We start from the raw sequence: 14746 nt of genomic DNA on the forward strand, positions 1-14746 counted from the left end.
GATGACACTGGCTCAGGAGGTGAGATATCTGAATTTGAGGTCAGCGTTACTGTCCCCAGTTGGAGTGCCGTGGGCTCCTCTTATCATAGTTCAGTGAAAAAACGACCAAGTGCCTTCCGTGCACCAGTCCCTGTGCTTTGTGATTAGAAACATTTTTTTAAACTCTTGTTGCTGAGAAGGTAGATCTTAAAAATTCTCACCACACACATAGAAATTGCTAGTTTTCTCGTGCTGAATGCTTCTCTACACTCCTGAGGTGGTCATTTCGCAGTGGATACATATATTGAGTTGTGTTATGTACCTGCAGCCAGCATGTGGCTTCCCAGGTGGTGCTAGTGGTAAGGAACCCACCTGCCCATGCAGGAGAACTAAGAGACGTGGGTCAGGAAGGTCCCCCTGGAGAAGGGCATGACAACCTATTCCAGTATTCTTGCCTGGAGAATCCCCGTGGACAGAGGAGCCTGGTGGGCTGCAGTCCTTGGGGGTGGCAAAGAGTCAGACACGACTGAGTGACTAAGCAGAGCACAGCACCGACGAGTTGCCTCTGTCACGTGGAGTAACTCGTACCGACAGGCAGAGCAGCCCGAAGTCGCATAATCACTGGCTACTATGGGAACGATGACTCATGTGTTCTGAGCCCCCACTGCTTAGGGCCGCTTTGCACTGGAAGGAGGATCCCTCCATTGTGGGTGCCGGTCTGGGAACATCAGCCCCATCACAGATGCCCTCAGGTAGCGGATTGCCCGGGGAGTCAACATCTTGGTGCTCTTGTGGTTCGGCACCTCTGAGCCATGGGCCTGGGGCCCTGGTTCCCTTCTGTGGGCTGCTGGAGAGGCTGGCCTTCTGTCCGCTGAGCGGGTAGGGCTCTCCCCTCTGCTCAGACCAGGGTGCGAGGCCTCTGCTGCTGCGTCCAGCTGTGTTGACTTGAGCAGCTTGCCCTCCTCCTCCCCCGGTTTTTCCTCGCTGTAAACTGAGCGCTGCTTTCCAATCTCTCTCTTCACTTTGCTTTTTTTTTTGGTAACGATCCCTCTGTCAAGGCCCAGCCTAAGGTCTGTGAAGGATGCAGAGATGCATTCAAGGTCAGTTGACTTTGGCCCCCCTCTCTGGTTCCATGAATAATCAGTCCTGAATATTCTTTGGAAGGACTGACGTTGAAACTGAAACTCCAATCCTTTGGCCACCTGATGCAAAGAACTGACTCATTTGAAAAGACCCGGATGCTGGGAAAGATAGAAGGTGGGAGGAGAAGGGGACGACAGAGGATGAGATGGTTGGATGGCATCACTAACTCAATGGACATGAGTTTGAATAGGCTGTGGGAGTTGGTGATGGACAGGGAGGCCTGGTATCCTTCAGTCCACGGGGTCACAAAGAGTCGGACACGACTGAACGACTCCACTGAATTGGTTCTGTGGGTCCAGGGTTTTTTTGTGTAGCGTTTTCACCCAGGTGATTAAGATGCTGTGAAGTGAGAGCTAAAATCCTTCCCTGATAGTTAGACGTCTTCCTGCCTGAAGGCCCCTCAGCCCCCCCACCACAGCTTTCAGAGCCGTGTTTGTCCTTGTTTAGCAAGTGGTCCTTCCAGGTTGCTGACGGCCCTGTGTAGTGAGTGGGTTGTGCTCCTGCTGATGAGGGGTTTTCGCTGTAAACAGACTCCAGTCTGTGCAGGAGCATCCTCTCCGTGTGTACGTCCTTCCCTCCCAGTCTTGGTAACGTCCACGGGGGCCGTTTGGGAATGGTCCGCCTTTGGCTTGCTCTCTGCTCTCAGCCCCTGCTGCTTCTACCTCTGTGGATGTTTTCTGTTCAAACATGACTGGGTCGTGAACGGTTTTGAGTTCAGGGACCACCCGTGTCTTGTTTATCTTCTGGGGCCCCCGAGTGCTCAGCCCTGGGCTGGGTCTGCCTTATCTGTGGTCTGGAGGCAGATGCGTTGCCCGTGGCCTGCGCCTGCCAGGTCCCAGGGCAGGCGCCTGGCTCTGCTTTTCGGTTTTTTGATTTCAGACTCTGGGGCTTGGGAGAACTTTTGCTGTTTAATCCTCAGGCTGCCCTGCTAAGCCGCCTCTTCTGAGGAGCTGTTTGGGGCTGGTTTGTTACTGTCACGTTCAGAACAAGCCTGAGATTCCCCCCGAGTGTCTGTTCCTTCAGCCTGCCCAGGTCCAGAGATGTGAGAGCCTGTTGTTCAGTGACCACAGGCCTTTACCTTCGCTTCATCGCTGTCTGTGGTGTGACTCACACAGAAAAGCAATCACTCCCTAGGGCTAGAAAAAGTTTTTTTTTTTTTCGGTTACAGAACTGGAACAAAATTGGGAAGCCGTGGATGGCAGTCAGAGGGAAGCAGAAAAGCAGCATTTCTTCATTAACATCTGCCATAGGGTCCTGCAGACGGGCCAGGCACGGGGCTGCCCCGAAGATGCGGCCGTGTGTGCCGTGGGTGAGTGGTACCCTGCGGTGAGCCGTGCCCCCGCGCACCCGCGGAGCTGGGCTGCATCCAGGCTGGAGGGAGTGAAGATGAGCTTCCTCTGGTTCATCACAGCCTCCTCTCTCTGGGTTCAGCGCATAAAGGATGTGGGGGGGGGAAAGGAGAGTTTAATGACTCAGATGTAGGGAACTGGGGCACTCGGGCGTCTTGAAGGAGGCAGAAGCCTTCTGATGTGGGCTCACTAGAGACAGGAAGAAGCATGTGGGAAAATACTTGGTTATCTTTTCACCTTGTAACCCGAGGAAGAGAACTGCCAGTGCTTGTATAAAAAACCTGATTTTGATTTGTTAACGACCGTACTGCCTGGAATTGTTCAAGAATTATGGCTTCCGGGGAAGGGGACTCTTGGAATCTTGTATGAGAGAAGTGGACAGACCCTTTGAGTTCCTTTGGGTTTTAACTGTGTTGGCCGCAACTTCTCAATTGGATATAAGTGTTTAAACATGTTAGTTAAGACTCACCTGGAAAGCGACAGGCAGAATAATTGGAATCTGTTTTGCAAGCATTAGATAAGCAATTGTGAATTGTTACTTTTAAATTAATTTTTATTGGAGTACAGATGCTTTTTAGTTCCTTGGTAGCTTAGGTGGTAAAGAATCTACCTGCAGTGCAGGAGACTCGGGTTCAATCCCTGGGTCGGGAAGATCCCCTGGAGAAGGGAAAGGCTACCCACCCACTCCAGTATTCTGGCCTGGAGAATCCCATGGACAGAGGAGCCTGGCGGGCTACAGTCCATGGGGTCACAGAGAGGCAGACACGACTGAGCGACGAACACGCACGGTTGCTTTACAGTGTTGTGTTTCTGCTGAGCAGCAAAGGAAATCAGCTATACGTATACATGTAGTATCCCCTCCTTTTTGGATTTCCTTCTCGTTTAGGTCACCACAGAGCAGTGAGCAGAGTTATAAGGGATTGTGAATTTAAATTTAAAATCCAGGCTGGGTTTTAGGAATTATCCCAGGCTTCAGAATTGGTGGTGTGTCTTTTTAAGCAGGCGTGTTCCTGCCTTTATTTAAGAAGGACTTGAGACAGAGTTTCAGTGCTTTATCGTAAAAGTCACTGAACCAAGAATTGAGTGGTCACCTGCTTGGCTCCCTGAACAGATTTAGTTTCTACTTTGGTCACGGGACAAATGCTACCCCCTCGGTTTCAAATGACCTTGTGCCTCAGGGCAGCCAAGGCCCCCCTAAATGGGGGAACAGTGTTATTTTCTGGGATCTTGTGACAGGCGTTTCTGCCTCTGTCTGCCTCCCGTGCCCTTGAAGGATGCTGTGAGTCACTCTTGCACTTTCCTCCTCCTCCTCCTGGAGGTGCCCGCAGGGTCCTCAGTGAGGCCGCCCCTGCTCGGTCAGACGTGTCACTCGCGTCTAGAGACCCACTGACCGTCCTGAGCAGGATTGGCGGGCTGGGAGAGGGCCCAGCGCACACCTGTGTGTCTCAGCCCCCTCTCGGTACCTCCTCGTCTGCGTTGTTTACCCCTTTTGATCGTGTCTTCTGTTTTGTTCCCCCTTTTCTTTCTCTTTTCTAGATAAGAATGGAAGTAAAAATCTGGGCAGATTTATTTCTTCTCCCACCAGAGAGAAAGGAAATATTCAGCTCTCTTACTCAGATGGTGATGAGTGCGGTGGTGGCCAGAAAATAATCACAAATATAACGCTCATGTGCAAACCAGGTACAAATGAAAAACAAAAGCAAAAAATGCGGGGTCTCCCGGGCTCCTGCCAGGGGCACCCGCGTGTTCTCTGTTCTCTGTGTTTCTCCCCGGCCACCGGCGGTCCAGAAGCGTCGCGGTGGCCCCGCTGGATTCGATCACCCCCGCCCCAAACCGGCCCAGAGATGGAGAAACCATATGGTGTCCGAGGGGGTCATGTTGCAATTTTCCAGATGAGTTATGCTCTCGGCACGGCTTCCTCTTCCTTAGGCCTGGTGCCAGCCGATCGTGGGGCCCCCTGACTTCCTCCAGAGGGGGAATATCACGAGCGGCTCAAAACATCGTCCGTGACCTCAGCGGGCACACAATAAATACTCCTCTTGATCTGCCTTTATTTATGGGTTCACATTGTTTTCCAGGGGTCAGGATCTATATATATAGATGTGCACATTTTTTATGTTTCTCAAAACATGGCATTCTGTGAATGCTCTTCCGTGCCTCACAGTCGTTATTTATCATCTGTCGGGACTTCCTGGTTGCTGCTGGCTTGGTTATACTATTTTTACTCATTTTTCTCTATTGTTGGATTAATAACATGTTTCCAGCATTAATTGTGCTGTGACATGTCCCCGCTGCCTCCTGTTGGAAGATTTCCTTTGGATAAATTCCCGGCTGTGAGATAAGTTCACGGACTGGGACAGTATTTTTTTTTTTTTTAAGATTGTAAAAATATACCTAACATAAAGTTTACCATTGTAAAGGAATTGTAAAATACACATAACATGAAATTCGCCCCTTTAACCGCAGTTCAGTGGCGTTAAGCACTTTACATTCACATTGTCCATCTGCAGAACTTTCTCGTCCAAGCTGAAGCTATGTCCCCGTTAAACACTAGCTTGCCCCCACCCTTGTCCTGTCCCTGTCGGTGGGACCACTCTAGCGACCTCAGATCAGTATTTATAGAGCTGGTTTGAGAACCATGGAAGCTTCTTGAGACCGGATCAATGACCAGTCTGTGTATACCCATCAACAGGTGATTTAGAAAGTGCCCCAGTGCTGACAACCTCCAGGGCTGACGGCTGCTTCTACGAATTTGAGTGGTACACGGCTGCGGCCTGTGTGCTCTCCAGGACTGAGGGGGACAACTGCACGGTGTTTGACTCCCAGGCAGGTGCGTGTCCGAGCGCCCTGTGGGGCAGCCTCTGCTGCAACCGCTTCAGCTGGCTTTTGTTTGTTTTTTGGCTGCGCTGGATCTTCATTGCTACTTAAGCTTTTCTCTGGTATCGGGGAACAGGGCTTCTCATCGCAGGGGCTTCTCCTGTTGTGGGGCATGGGCTCAGCTGTTACGCAGCATGTGGGATCTTCCCAGATCAGGGATCGAACCCATGTCTCCTGCATTAGCAGGCAGATCCTTAACCACTGAGCCACCAGAGAAAGCTTGTTTGTTTCCTAACATTTTCTCTGAGTGTTTCAGAGGTGATAACCTGCTTCAGAATTTATAATAATACTGTTTGACCAGAACTCTGAAAATCTGGTGTTTGAGATAATGAAGAAACCTCTCTGACAGTCATAGTTGAAGGGGGTTTGCTGATTGTGAACCCAAGGAACACGGGAAATAAATCATGTCTGGAAAGGCGTTCCGAGTGCCTTTCTGACCATGAAACCCACCGTAGCCTTTTCAAGGTCATTGTATTGTGGTTGTGGTCCCGTTTCTGACAGACCGGTGGTTCACTCAGCCAGGAATTGTGGGCTCTGACTCGGTCGTTGGGTGAGGCAGAAAGGGGTGAGCTGGTGGTGGTGGAGGAGGCCCGTCCCTGGGGGAAGGTTGGTGACGTCTCCATGCCGTTGGGGCGGCCCAGCCTGTCCTGCACCCCACGGTCTGACCTGCCTGGGGTGCTGTCGGTTCTTCCTTAGGGTTTTCTTTTGACTTGTCGCCTCTCACGAAGAAGAAGGATGCCTACAGGGTCGAGACGGACAAGTATGAGTTCCACATCAACGTGTGCGGCCCGGTGTCTGTGGGGGCCTGCCCGCCGGACTCGGGGGCCTGTCAGGTGTCCAGAAGGCAAGTGACCGCTCTGCGATCTGGGTGTGCCCTCGGGTGTCCTGTGCGCGCGGATGTCATCTTCCAGGACAGGTCTGCCACCTGCTGACGTCCTTCCCCGACGAGCCTTTAAACCCCAGGAGGGCCTGGACTAAGGGCGTCTAGTTTCCAGAGGAGGGACAGGACAGGAAGTGGGTGCATGGGGGGGTCCTCACTTCCGTGCAGTCAGCACTTCTTGGCCGCCGGGGGGATCTGTGCCCATGCTTCTGCAAGTTCAGTGCAGCATTACTCAGATGAAGGGAGCTGGGCCTTAAAGCGGCGGCACGGACAGTGGATCCGGGTCTGGCGTGGGGGTGGGGTCGCCTTCCCCTGCCCACTGTGTGGAGGTCTGCCCGCCTGGGTCCTGGCAAGCCCCACGCTCCCAGTGTCACCCAGCGCTGGTCCCGCTATCTTTTCTGAGAAATGCTTGGCTTGTTTTAGTGAAAGGAAGTCTTGGAACTTGGGACGCAGCAATGCTAAGCTTTCGTATTACGATGGGATGATCCAGCTGACCTACAGGGATGGCACTCCCTACAATAACGAGAAGCACACACCGAGAGCCACGCTCATCACCTTTCTCTGTGACCGAGACGCTGGAGTGGGTTTCCCTGAATATCAGGTGGGAGCCACGGGTGCACACTTGTGTCTGCGTGGCGACAGGCAGAAGAGGGAGAGGTTGTCAGTCTCGTAAAGGCAGGGGAAGAGAAGAAAGCGGGTAAAGGCGGGGCTCATGACTTTTCTGGAGCAAGGGAGGTTCTGATGTAGGTGACACATGAGCTGGGATGGTCCCCGGGGAGAAGCCGTCACGTTGTCTGGCTTCCCGGGACTTATCCAGGAGCCTGTCACGGGCCCTTTATTTAGAAGCAGAGCCGTTATTAGTCTGGTTTCCTGGGCACATCCTCAGCTTGTTTGATTTTAATTAATCCTTTTAGATTTGCCAGGGGACACGGGCAGTGTGTATTTTCTGAGCAGCAGTGGGCCATACCACCCTCAGTCACAGCCCTTGACGCTGCTGGTTTGGGGTACAGACCACACAAAAGCATCAACAGTCCTGTGTTATTCCCACGTAACAGAGGCTAGAGTTCCATCTTAACTCGTTGCTGGGCAGTCTTCCTTTTAACAGAATGAGAGGGGATGGACAAAGGAGATGAACTTGCCTCCAATTATTTCTTAGGGAAAAATGTCCCACCTTTTCGAAAAGCTGGCTTTGTGTAACGAGTCCCCTTCTCTGCCATCCCTCCCGTGTGCCTGTCCTTGTCCCGAGGTTAGGAGGAAGACAACTCTACATACAACTTCCGGTGGTATACCAGTTATGCCTGCCCGGAGGAGCCGCTGGAGTGCGTTGTGACCGACCCCATCACACTGGACCAGTACGACCTCTCCAGGTGAGGCGGGCCCGCCTGCCCTCGGCCTGGCCCCATCCAGTTGGGGCCGAGGTCGCTGAGGCCCTGCTGGTGGGCATGTCCCTGAGCCGGTGAGAGAGCATGCAGGACCAGGGCGGGGAGCCCCAAGCAGTATGAATTCTAAGGGTCTGGGAGCCTTCCCCGGATCAGCCAGTGTTTGCCCAGCACAAACCTGCGTCTTCAGCTGCATCCTTCAGAGCAACGCCTGTCAGTGCAGAGGTGTGGGGGCGGTCGCAGGTGTGCGGAGAGGGCTGCGTCTCGTGAGGCTGGGGAGGAGGCGCCGTGGGCCAGCCTCTGGGGGTTTGATAGGCAGCGCACCTTCCCTTCTTGTTTCTCTAACCACTTATGAATCATCAGGCTGAAAGCTGTCGGCAGGAAAAAGTGTGCGTTTCCCCCTTGACCTTTCAGGCTAGCGAAATCCGAGGGCGGTCCTGGGGGAAACTGGTACTCCCTGGACAACGGCGGGGCCCGCAGCACGTGGCGGAAGTACTACATCAACGTGTGTCGCCCTCTGAACCCGGTGCCGGGCTGCGACCGCTACGCGTCTGCCTGTCAGATGAAGTACCAGGGCGAGCAGGTGAGGCGGCCCTCCCCGCCCTCCCGAGCCTGGGGCTTGGCGGTGCGGCGGGGCGGGGGGTCTGAGTGGGTCCCGCTTGCGCCGACAGGCCCCTTAAGACGGAAGGGGGGGCCTCACTGCAGACTCACCTGCCCCAACCCCCAGAGATGCGATCACACTTGAGTCGTTGCTCAGATTTAAAATGAAAAAAACAAAAAACCCCTGGGTGTGGGGAACCGCCTCTGCTCACGGTTCTCGGCAGAGGAAGTGACTCTGAACAGCAAACGCCTGTCAAGGAGAGTTTAAGCTTCCAAAAGCTCTTGATTCTGGACTGATTAGAGGGGATGCCTGCTTGGCAGATCCAAGTGCCAGCCCTTCTTGCCCGGGTGCACGCTGCACTCTGTCATTCGATGGAACGCAGTCACCGCCAGGACCTTGGTAATGCTCCCCTGGGTGCCTTGTACACAGCGCATCTTAAAGACGTCTGTGTGCTTCTTTAAAAATAGCATATCGGGGATGTACTTTTCCTGGGGTCCGTTACACGGCAGCTCAGAGGTGTCTTCAGGGAAGCTGATGGGCGCACCCTGCTGGTTGAGTGGAGCGTGGTGGTGTGTTGGTGTGCACTTGGGCACATATGTGCTCTGTGTTGGAGCAAGGGCCTCCAAGGACAGTCTGCTCTCGTTATTCACAGATTCTGTGTTTGCTAGCTTGTCTACTCACTACCATTCACTCGTGACCCCAGATCAGCGCCCAGGGTGCTCTCACGGTCTGTCATGGACGTGTGCAGAGAGGCCCGGCGTGGCTCTGCGTTTTTGTCTCGGTTCTGCTACCCAGACGTCCAGACGATGGAGGCGAGAGGGGTCAGGCAGCACGGTGCTGGACACTCCTGGCCACACGTGGACTGGGCTTGGTCCTCCCTCGAATGCCTGGGAGAGGAGTGGCCTTGGATAGGTCGCTTAATATGTCTGAACCTCGTTTTCACTTGTGTGAAATAAAAAGGATCCACCAAGGTTTTGAGGCTTCAGGATCGCAGTCTGTGGGAGATGAATGTTCATAGAGATAAACGGTGTGTGGGGAGCGGATCGGTTCTCGGATCCTGGCTGGTGCCCGGAACCCGAGGATGCGCAGGTCCAGGATGTGCAGTGTCGCAGTGTTTGCATGTCCCCCAGTGTACGCCCACCGCGTGGTTTCCCTCTCGATCACTCAGGGCATTTGACACAGTGTCAGTGCTGTGTTAGGAGACGTGGGTGGCTTATTTAAGTTTTGCTTTTTGGAGCTTTCTGGGATTTCTTTCCCCTGAATGTTTTCCATCTGAAGTTGGTTGAATCTGCAGATGCAGAACCTGTGGGTTTCGAGGGCGGACTGTGTTTCCCCTCTGCGAAGGAGTGGTGGTTCGAATTCACTAATCCAGCATCTGTGGCAAGTCTCTAGGACATACCTGCTGTGCATAATGAAACACCCACCGTGTCAGTAACAAAGGGCGCAGTTGGTCTCTCTCCAGAGGGAAAGCTGACGGCCACGTGTGTTCGCAGGGCTCGTTCTCTGAGACCGTCTCCATCAGCAACCTGGGGGTGGCGAAGACGGGCCCCGTGGTGGAGGACAGCGGCAGCCTGCTGCTGGAGTACGTCAACGGCTCCGCCTGCACCACCAGCGACCAGAGACGCACCACCTACACCACCAGGATCCACCTCGTCTGCTCCACCGGCAGCCTGGTGAGGGGCGGGGCAGTGCCGCGACCTCGCTCGGTCGGGGCCCTCTGTCTCTGCGCGGGACGCGGGTCCTGCTTGGTTCTGCTTCAGGTCCGTGTGTGCTGCAGACTCGGGGAGGTCAGGGTCCACGGCAGTGCTGCTTCTGCACCTGTCCTCCTCCAGTTTACGCCCAAGCCCTACCTGCTGGCTTGGGATGCACACTGCGAGGTGTTCCCTTAGACGTGAGCTTTCTCTCTGAGCCACACAGATGCCATCCTGCATGTGAGTTTCTGTGAGTTCTGGAGGGTCCCAGAGCTCTGTGATCTGAGGGTCACACCCCATAGCAGAACAGGTCTTGGAGATGGCTCAGTCCAAACACCATGGCTCACAGATGAGGAGATGGAGGCTGGGCCCCGTGGGTGGACACCGAGGGATTAATAACGAATGGTCTGTTGGGAAAGCAGGAATGAAATCTCCAGGCTGGGAAATGGAGGAGGTGACGGACACTGCAGGTGGGCCCAAGCTCCTTAGCCAGGGCCGAGCAGAAGAGAAAACACGACATGAAAATGCTCTGGGGTCATTATATACAATCTGCACTTTTTTTAAAACTTTTTCTTTTGTATTGGGGTTTAGCCGATTCACAGTATTGTGATGGCTTCAGGTGGACAGCAGATCGACTGAGCCATACAGGTCTGAGTCTCCATTCTCCTCTGAACTCCCCTCCCACCCACACGGCCACTTACACTTGAGCAGAGTCCCCTGTGCCACGCAGCGGTTCCTTGTTGGTTATCCATCTTAAATACGGCAGTGTGTGCGTGTCCCTTCCAGACTCCCTAACTGTCCCTTCCCCCTGTCCTTCCCGCCTGGGAAGCCTAAGTTCATTCTCTTAAGTCTGTGAGTCCATTTCTCTTGGTTCATTTACTGTCGTTTCCTTTTAGAGTCTGCATATAAGGGGCGTCTCACGATATTTCTCTTTCTCTGTCTCACTTAACTTCATTCATTACAGACACTCCCTGCTGGCTTTTAAAAAGAAATGTGGTAGAAGATACATCAGTATAACACAAGATTTACCGTCTTAGCCGTTTCTAGGTGTAGAGTTTAGTGCCATTAATGCTGTTACAGTGCTGTGCACCCATCACTGGGTCCGTTCCCACCGTGTCCATGGTTATTCTAAACCTAATTGCATCTTTTTTTAACCTGGAGTGTTACATTTGTAATTGCATCACATGTTTTTTGAGCAGTCACCAGGCTCTTCGATGGACATGCAGTGGGGATGATAGAGTTCATGTTTATTGTCAAACATATTATTTCCGAGGGTTGGTGGTGCTTCGTAAGGGTCAGTTGCAGTGTCCTCCACTTTGGTGGACGTGTTACTGGCCCAGTGTGTCCACTCCATCTGGCAGTCAGGGGCTCGGTCACTTCCATCCTAGTCGTCTTACAGACATCAAGTTCTCTCTGTCTTTTGCCAGCACACAATTTTTTTCCCAGGAGATCACGTCTTAAGAGCTTAAGAAAGTTGACCTGATAGGGGGAGGAAAAGGCTCACGGGCCGAGCTCGGCTTGTACAAGCAAAGCGTCGCATAGCTGAGCCATAAACTCACGCTGATAAGCCTGAGCTGGGCTTCCCGAGTTCTGCTCTCAGCGCCAGGAAGGAATGCTGGCTGAGCAGCTGGGACCTCGCTGGCCGCCTCCAGGGCCCCTCTGAACCCCACCCTGGGCCCCTCTCTCCCCTCTGCTGGGCCTCGTCCGCCTCCACTCCCCTCTCTGGAATCTCTTCGTGGTGGAGATACTGGACTAGGAAGCCATCTCAGAACCTTAACTTTTTCAGCTTCCCGGTATCATCCTATTCGGATGGTGTTTTTCAGTTTTCACAGCAATTCCACGTCGTTACTGTATCCCTCAGCACTGGTCCACGGCCTGGTGCATTTTGTGGGCCCAGGCAACACGGAGTGAACGGAGAGCCACGTCCCTGGGGGTGCTGTGCTGCGGTCCCCCCGGGCTTTTCACGGCCACGTGGTGGGGCCGCAGGGACGGGCGTGTTTGCAGTTCACCGTGGGTGATGCTGTGGCAGAGAGGGTGGGGAGGTGTGGGGACCGGTGGCTGTGTCCCCTTCCCCCATGCGTCTGGGCGGGCGGCTCAGGTCCTCTGTGCCCCCGCCAACTGTGTCCTCACCTGTCACGGAGGGCGGTAGAGGTCCCCGCCGAGGCTCAGTGGGGAAACGCTGATTGCACCCTGGGTGTCTGGCTGGCTGTGGAGACTGTGCCCATGTGGGAGCTGGTGTGGCTTATGGTTGAGCACACCTCACCCTGTCAGCCAGCCTCGCCTGGGTCTGCAGCGGTGTGGCCGTGCTCGTGTGCATCTGGCCCGTGGGCCCAGCTGTTCTGCGTCTGGGTGTAGTTCAGTTCAGTCACTCAGTTGTGACCAGCTCTGTGACCTCATGGACCGCAGCACGCCAGGCCTCCCTGTCCATCACCACCTCCCGGAGTTCACTCAAACTCATATCCATTGAGTCAGTGATGCCATCCGACCATCTCATCCTCTGTTGTCCCCGTCTCCTGCCCTCAATCTTTCCCAGCATCAGGGTCTTTTCCAATGAGTCAGTTCTTCGCATCAGGTGGCCAAAGGATTGGAGTTTCAGCTTCAACATCAGTCCTTCCAATGAACACTCAGGATTGAGCTCCTTTAGGATGGACTGGTTGGATCTCCTTGCAGTCCAAGGGACTCTCAAGAGTCTTCTCCAACACCACAGTTCAAAAGCATCAATTCTTCGGTGCTCAGCTTTCTTTATAGTCCAACTCTGGGTGTAGCATGGTGTTCAAAAGCACAGTCTCGGACTCTGACCCAGATTTGGATCCCAGTTCTACCATTTACTCTTGGTGAGACCCCCCGGGTAGATTCACTGGCATTCACGTGTAAGAGAGAACAGGCTCTTTAGTAGGAAGGATGACGCCGTCCTCAGATGGGGCAGGTTAAGCTCCTCGCCTGCTCCACTGTATGTTAATCCACCGACTTGAGCTCTTCTTATTATCCGACTAGCGTTCTGGTGGTTAGAGCACGTTTCATGGCCTCGAGTTGACTTGTATACCGGCTTTGGCCTTTCAGCATACCCATCCCATATTTTCTCTCAACTGGGAGTGCGTGGTCAGCTTCCTGTGGAACACGGAGGCAGCCTGTCCTATCCGAGTCACCATGGATACAGACCAGGTACAGGTGGGGTCCTGGGCCCCAGACCACACTGCCCTGGCCCCTCCTGCCTGGAGTCCCGGCCCTGCCTCCTCCCTCCAGCCCCTTAATCCCTGCCTGGCCAGCAGGCATTTGGAAGGGGTCCCGTGTTCTCCGCCTCTGCCCTGGCCCACCTCCCGGCCTGGGATGAGAACCAGGACTTCCCTTCTGCTCCTCGGTTTCCCAGACCCCGCCCTCTCCCTCCCTCCCGCCGTCCCTCTGGCCTCATGGGAGCCCCCGGGGCGCTCTGCCACCGTGGAGACAGAGGCTTAATTTCACATCACGGCCACACCCGGGACGCGTCGGTGCCCCCTCGGCTGTAGGATCCGGCCTGTGTGGGCTCATGTGACGCTCGAGTTTTTCACGCTCTGACTCCAGCCACGCCCCTGCCTCTGCCCTGCCTGCTGTCCTCACCTCCCTTTTCAAGTCTCCTCCGAGTGGCCGAGCTCAACCAGAGGAATGTGCCTGGCGCGGGGTTCCGGGCTCAAGCGGCTCGGGGAGGATGGGGGTGGGAGCCCATGGCCCCCGCCCACCGGCAGTGCTTTCTGAAGCTGCTGCGTTGTTCTCTGCGTAGGGTGGGCAGGGTGGAAGGTAGACACAGGGAGGGGGCTCACTGTACCTCCTAGAATTGAGGAGAGACAGCTAGCTATTTGTGGATCTCTCGTGGATCTGTCTCTGATTTGGGCTCCCCAGATAGCTAAGTTGGTAAAGAATCCGCCTGCAGTGTGGGAGAACCCGGTTTGATCCCTGGGTCAGGAAGATCACCTAAACAAGGGAAAGGCTACCCACTGCAGTATTGTGGCCTGGAGAATTCCGCGGGCCGTGTATAGTCCATGGGGTTGCAAAGAGTTGGACACGGCTGAGTGGCTTTCACTTCACTTATGGTCCCTCACTTTTCCTCGGGGCTCAGCCGTGATCTTGTTCGGGTGAATATAGCAGTCTCGGGGGCTCAGGGGAGGGCGGCACCACTGAGCTGCTGTCCCACCTGGGGCGCCTCAGATGCAGCACCAAAAAGGGACCATGGCTCGCTAGGGACCGCTTCTCCGACGGGGTCAGTGCCAGGCAGGTGTGGGCAACGCTCTGTCCCTGCCGTGTCCTCTGGGACCGGATTTGAATGTGCCTCTTTGCCCCTTTCGTTCCCACAGGCCTGCTCCATCAGGGACCCCAACAGCGGGTACGTGTTTGATCTGAACCCACTGAACAGCTCCGAAGGATACGTGGTCTTGGGCATCGGGAAGACATTTCTGGTAAGACTTGCGGGGTGCACTCTGCTTTGCCTTGGAAGGATGGGAGGAGGCACGGAGCTCACCCTCATCTCGTGATGGGGGAGGCATGTTTCCTTAGGAGTCGCCCAGGGCATGGATGGCAGCCCTCACCCAGGAGGAGGCAAAAAGTCCAAATTAAGGGGAGATGAGGTGAAACCCTTGCCCCCTCCTGCTGTGTGTAGATGGGACCTAGGAACAGAAGGTGGGCTGCTCCTGGTCCTGGCCCTGCGTCTGGTGTGGTGGTCCCAGGCCAGCAGCATGCACATGGCCTGCGAACTTGTGGCCAGGGCAGTGTCTTTGGGGTGGGGCCCAGTAGGCTGGTTCTAATGCCCACTGGGGTTTCAAGTCCCTGGTCAAAAGGAAATGGTGATCATGCTTGCCTGTAAAAGGGAGACGAGATGA

The 14746-nt window shown here is 54.5% G+C and overlaps 1 protein-coding gene across 1 annotated transcript in view; it reads left to right on the forward strand.

Moving 5' to 3' along the window:
* Positions 1-14746, forward strand: part of IGF2R (insulin like growth factor 2 receptor) — a 105088-nt gene that overhangs the window by 50911 nt on the left and 39431 nt on the right. Inside the window, exons 12-21 of the mRNA XM_055432891.2 lie at positions 2291-2431; positions 4008-4151; positions 5164-5301; positions 6045-6192; positions 6652-6829; positions 7480-7595; positions 8022-8190; positions 9702-9881; positions 12960-13061; positions 14225-14326. Of these exons, the coding sequence (XP_055288866.2) occupies positions 2291-2431; positions 4008-4151; positions 5164-5301; positions 6045-6192; positions 6652-6829; positions 7480-7595; positions 8022-8190; positions 9702-9881; positions 12960-13061; positions 14225-14326 (1418 nt within the window). The remainder of the gene's footprint in view (positions 1-2290; positions 2432-4007; positions 4152-5163; positions 5302-6044; positions 6193-6651; positions 6830-7479; positions 7596-8021; positions 8191-9701; positions 9882-12959; positions 13062-14224; positions 14327-14746) is intronic.

The sequence above is a fragment of the Moschus berezovskii genome, chromosome 10, assembly GCF_049115385.1.
Source record: "Moschus berezovskii isolate FMDL1 chromosome 10, NW_MosBer_1.0, whole genome shotgun sequence".
NCBI classification, from domain to species: Eukaryota; Metazoa; Chordata; class Mammalia; order Artiodactyla; family Moschidae; genus Moschus; species Moschus berezovskii.